At 44.0% G+C, this 6,000-nt stretch overlaps 1 protein-coding gene across 4 annotated transcripts in view; it reads left to right on the top strand.

Moving 5' to 3' along the window:
• The first annotated feature begins 717 nt into the window (after positions 1–717).
• Positions 718–6,000, top strand: part of AFAP1L1 (actin filament associated protein 1 like 1) — a 74,786-nt gene continuing 69,503 nt past the window's right edge. For 2 of the 4 annotated variants that reach the window (XM_044280720.1, XM_044280718.1), the window contains exon 1: positions 718–1,096. In XM_044280720.1, the coding sequence (XP_044136655.1) occupies positions 1,081–1,096 (16 nt within the window). In that variant the 5' untranslated portion in view covers positions 718–1,080. The remainder of the gene's footprint in view (positions 1,097–6,000) is intronic. The other 2 variants (XM_044280717.1, XM_044280719.1) reach the window with 2 other exon arrangements.

Below are 6,000 nucleotides of genomic sequence, written 5' to 3'. Positions count from 1 at the left end.
ATTTACTCAACTGTTCTAGACCTCCCACAAAAGTGAATGGTGCATGCTGGGAGTTGTAGTTTCACAACAGCAAGAGTGACGGAGGTCCCTGGTGTACAAGATTGAGAAGCCTTATAATAGGGAATCCAGAGGCTTTTTCCTTCAAGTGCTTGCAAAATATCTATGTACTGTAGATATCCATCTTGCCTACAATTTGGGGTCTGTTTGAGGTCAAAATCCTGATTGTGTGAATGCAGCTGAGGACTCATGGTAGTGGTTTCATGATCAGTAGTGATTGGTTAGATGTTGCCACATTGTTGTACTTAGAATATTATATTGAATACAAATGAAAACAAACTGCACTCTGCAAGTCATCAACCCTTGGATCTTGGATTAAGAGAAGTCCATGTAGAGTAGTAAATTATTCCATCTGAAACCTCTGCTGGGAGCAGAACACCTGTCTCTTATACATCCACTGTTACATGGGGTATATTTTTGGAAAACAATCTCCAGGCTCCCAATGGGAGAGTATGTAAGAAACTCTTGGAGTGGAACTTTTCCCTCTCCTAGAGAAGGGTGAGGCAGGGCACTCCCGACCTCAAATGCAGACCCTCCCTGGAAAAGCTTGTCAGCAATGTGTGGGTTATAGAGTAGAGGGGGTGGAGAAGCACTAAGACCCTCTGATCAAGGGGCAGAGGAGGAGACATAGGACAGGAAAAAAAACTCTACATGTTGCTTCAAACTTTTAGCCTGCTTGACAAGAGAGGAGGAGAGAAGGCAGAGTGGAATCAGGAGTCACCTCAGCAGCTCATATCCAGGAGGACTTCTGGCAGATAGCACTGCTCAGATCAAACTCATAGGGAAACAATTAGGAAGGCAGATGTAGGACCTAGAGGAGGATCTCTGGGCTGTACAAATGATCAGATAAGAGTTGAGTTTACAGGAGATCTCCTTGACATTGCTCAAAGGCAGAACGCATACAAGAGGCATCAGCTTGAGCTTCCATCAGAAGTAGTGCAAGAGGACTATTAAGAGTGACCACAGCACTGGTACTGACCAGTGACCCAGATCACACCTGGGAATGCAGCACTGAGCCACGACATGGAGCGGATTAAAGGTCAGTGCATTCATTTTCTGTATTCTTCTGATTACAGATGAGCAAATCATAAACCGGCAAATCTGTTCTCTTGTTTTAAAAAAAATAATTTTTATTATATTTTGATGTTTTCAGTTGTTTTTATATTTTGCACTTCTGTGTGATTTGCTGTAAATCTCAAACCTGGTATATCAATGATGATGATTATTATTATTATCCTCATTATTATGAAAATTGGGGCATTGTTCGGGGGACTATGGGTCAGCTGTGTACCTGTGTGTCCACACACCGGCCACCAGGCAGTGTTATAAACTGCCTATTTAACCTCCATTAGTTCAAAAATTCTAAAAATAATTGCAATGAATGTTGTGCAGTTTGTAGAACATATACTCGTGTAATCAACCATGGAAAATCCTCTTCATTACAGACAGGACTGTGCCTTCAAAATGAGGGGCACTGGCTACGATGTTAGCCCAATAACCACCGGCGTGCTGTGCCATGTATAGGGCAATGAGTTACTACTTGGCAGCGTACTACTGTAGGTGCAGCCATCCTCTCTGATATTTGCTGTGAGTCATAACCTCCAACTTTTTAATTATCCCTTTTGCCAGACAATCGCTGTAACCCCCTCTGTAATCCTTCAATCTCATATTACACTGTGTCAGCCGAGCCTGTTCAGGTGCCCCCCACACATACACCATGAAAGGGATATGGTTCTGGACAAACTACTACCATGTAAACATCTGTAGGAGAGCAGAGGAGGCATGACATCTTAAGATTTCTCTACTTTAAACACATTAGTGAAAAATTGACATGAGCGAAACTACCATATGCTATTTGGTCCCTCTGTGGTTTTCCTAATTCATTTTCGACAGACAGTTGTCAATAGCACAGCGGACTTTGACTCCTAAAGCTCTCCACACACAGAGAAAATTCGGCCAAAGCCGCTGATTTTGGTGGGACTGGACAACTATCTTAGGCTACTTTCACACTGGCTTTTTGGTTTCCGTTTCTAAAATCCGTTCAGGGCTCTCACAAGCGGTCCAAAACGGATCAGTTCAGCCCCAATGCATTCTGAATGGACTGCTTCCGATCAGTCTCCATTCCGCTCTGGAGGCGGACACCTGCTTGCAGCGTTTTGGTGTCCGTCTGACGATACGGAGCCTAACGGATCCGTCCTGACTTACAATGTAAGTCAATGGGGACAGATCTGTTTTCACTGACACAATATGGTGCAATTGAAAACGGATCCGTCAACCATTGACTTTCAATGTAAGTCAGGACGGATCCATTTTGACTTAGACTTTTTTTTAAAAAGAATAATGCAAACGGATCCGTTCTGAACGGATACAAGCATTTGCATTATCGGTGCGGATCCGTCTGTGCAGATACCAGATGGATCCGCACCCAACTCGGGTGTGAAAGTAGCCTTTCAATGGAGTTCATGGCGGATCCGTCTTGGCTATGTTACAGATAATACAAACGGATCCGTTCATGACAGATGCATGTTGTTGTATTATTGTAACTGATCCGTTTTTGCAGATCCATGACGGATCCGCCCAAAACGCGAGTGTGAAAGTAGCTTTATGCATATAGGGGCGTCTCGACTTCATCACCACTGCAGTCAGCCAAGAGAAGGAAAGATCTGGCATACTGAATTTTAACAACCGATCCTTTTTGTTCACAAGATAGATTAAGGCTAGGTCTACACGACGACATTTGTCGCGCGACATTTTGTTGCACCAATGTCGCGCGACAATTTTTATAATGGCAGTCTATGGTGTCGCACTGCATTCAAGATGGATTTTTCTGCGACTGTCGCGTCGCAGTCGCAACATGTCGCATGTTGCAGTGCGACACCATAGACTGCCATTATAAAAATTGTCGCGCGACATTAGTGCAACAAAATGTCGCGCGACTTTTTGTAGCGCGACAAATGTCGTCGTGTAGACCTAGCCTAATGGCAAAGGTGTCTGGCATTGATCTATTCCCCTCACCCCATTGGTTGCCCTTAAAGGGGTTGGCCCATCTTATACATTGGTGCTATATCGCTAGGATATGCCACCAATGTCTGATAGGTTCAGGTCCCAGAGGTTGGACTACCTTTAGAACAGAGCCCGTAAAGTGAAAGAGAGCGGACCACGCATATGTGGCTTCCCTCTATTCATTTCTATGGGACTGCCAAAAATAGTTGAGCTCTGGCTCGGCTATTTCCATCAATCCCATAGAAGTGAATGAAGCCATGGCGGCACTTGAGCGGTGAGCTTCCCATTCATTGCTTTGCTCGGCTATTTTCAGCACTTCAATAGAAATGAATGACATGCATTCATTTTTGTGGGCACCATTCTAGAGATAGGTGCGGGTGTCAGAGGTGGGACCTACACCTATCAGACATTGGTGGCATATCCTAGCGATATGCCATCATTGTATGAGAAGGGCCAACCCCTTTCATGACCAGTCAAGTTGAACATTGAAAACAGCATGCTGATTGGTTGCTTCGGGCAAGTTTTACTTTCTACTTTTTTATACCATTTCACATGCTGAGTGTGTGCAATTTTGTAAAAGTACATGGTCAATACGGAGGACTTATACATTGTGTCTGCCCAATACAGGGTCTGAAGGACAGTGCGTGATACAGGCAAGACACAAGAACAGCAAAGAGAGGGGTAGATGATTCTTAATAAATATGCCATATCTCTGGTAGTCCGTGGGTTCTGGTGTACGTTACAGTAAATGTGGCGGGCTACGCTAATCCCCGCCCCGCTTAGCCCTGTCGAGTGAAACGTAACGGCGAACGAGCATTTTAGCTGACCGATGACAGACCTTAAAAGAATTCGCCATGTTTAATATTTTCAGCTGGTAGTTGGATGAAAGTTGGATCTTTCTTTGGAAGAACATCCCCAGAAAGATCTTTGATCTGTCGCCCGGTTTCAGGGCAGTTTGAACAATTGTAAAGGCCAATATGGACTAAAACATGTATGGCCGCGTCTGAGAAATGATCGTTCACCAGATGATTGTTCAACTGCTGTTCAACCATCAACCAGCTTCTATCTAATGTGTATGGCCACCTTTAGCAATGACCCACCTTAGCCAGTGATTGGCTAAGTGGGCTCCCCTAGCATTTCCATTGTGTCAAGCTGGGACAGGAAGTGCAGAGCAATGGGAACTGAAGTGGCAGGGGATTGGTGGAGGTGAGTAAAGCTGCACTGTTATTTCTAATATATTTTGGCCTTTTTTTTTCCTCCTTGAAAGACACCTTTACTAAACTGTACTAAAACTATTACTAACCACACAGTCAACTGCTAAGCTGATTAAGAAGAGCGCCCGCGAGGTAAGCCCGTGTCCTGTGGTGTCAGTCTTTGTGTCACAGACAGGGAAATAATCAGCATGTCACTCTGTGTGTCACATCCTTCGAACCTATAACAGCAGGGGCAATTACTGGCATAATTAATGACACATGCCTCCAGTACATTGATGTCAGTGGTCTGAATAGGCCCTGTGATCCTGTACTGACTTAGTAGCAGTAATACCATTGCAGGTTGTGCTACTAAAGAAATAGCCAGCACCTCACAGCAATGGTAACGACATGATTGTGGAGCGGTGATACATAGTGTTCTAGAAATCCTATTGGCCTACATGACCACTTCTTAACATGTGCAGTTTTGCGAAGATTATGGTCACATATTTAAAGGGGTTTTCCAGGAGTGCAATATTGATGACCTATCCTCAGGATGGATTATCAATATCTGATTGGTGGCACCACAACTGATCAGCTGTTTAAGGGTACTTTCACACTAGCGTTAGAAGAATTCGGTAGGCAGTTCCGATGCCGGAACTGCCTGCCGAATCCGGAAATCCTTATGCAAACGGATATCATTTGTTTCCGGATCCGTTGACAAATGCATTGAAATACCGGATCCGTCTCTCCGGTGTCATCCAGAAAAACGTATCTGGTGTTTATTTTTTTCACATTTTTAAAGGTCTGTGCATGCGCAGACCGGAAAACCGGATCCGTCAATGCGGAAATTTAATGAACACTTGGTACCGGATCCGGCATTAATACATTTCAATGGAAATTAATGCTGGATCCGGCAATCCGACAAGTGTTCCGGAATTTTGGCTGGAGAAAATGCTGCAGCATGCTGCGGTATTTTCTCCAGCCAAATACCGTAAAAGGGACGGAACGGAAGACATCCTGGTGCATACTGAACGGATTGCTTTCAATTCAGAATGCATTAGGATAAAACTGATGCTTTTTTTCCGGTATTGAGCCCCTAGGACGGAACTCAATGCCAGAAAGCTTTAACGCTAGTGTGAAAGTAGCCTAAAGAGGTTGCAGTGCATACCAAGGACAGCGCTGTACATTGTATAGTGGCTATGCTTGGTATTGCAGCCTCGTCACATCATACCAAGGACAGCTCTGTACATTGTATAGTGGCCATGCTTGGTATTGCAGCCCAGGTCCATTCACTTGGATGGGCCTGAGCTGTAAAAAGGGTATGTGATTGCTGAACATGACATCACTGGCCTAAGAAGAGGCCGCAACGCTCACCCAGAGCACCATAGCCTCTTCAAACATCTAATCGGTGGGGGTGCTGGGAGTCAGATGTGAGAATAGGTTATTAATATTCTACAGCGATAACCCAGAAAACCCCTTTAAAGAAGCAGTTCTAAGAAACAATAATTAAGGTTTTTACATAGACTTGGGAATTAAAGTCAATGGTGAAAATAATACAAGGAAAATGGCATTCTGGGGGTTGGAAAATGCTCAAAAATGCTAAAAAACAAACAAAACACACATCTGTAGCAACAATGAATTGGTAACCAAGCTATTGTTACCTTGTGTGTCGCCCCTATCTCGTTATAGATTGCAAGCTCTTGTTTGAATTGTTGAGTAGTTTGTTGCTATGTAAGGTATGATTTTG

This window comes from Bufo gargarizans, chromosome 2 (assembly GCF_014858855.1).
Source record: "Bufo gargarizans isolate SCDJY-AF-19 chromosome 2, ASM1485885v1, whole genome shotgun sequence".
NCBI lineage: Eukaryota > Metazoa > Chordata > Amphibia > Anura > Bufonidae > Bufo > Bufo gargarizans.
The sequence above is the reverse complement of the archived record's forward strand: the minus strand, read 5'-3'. Positions and strand labels throughout refer to the sequence as shown.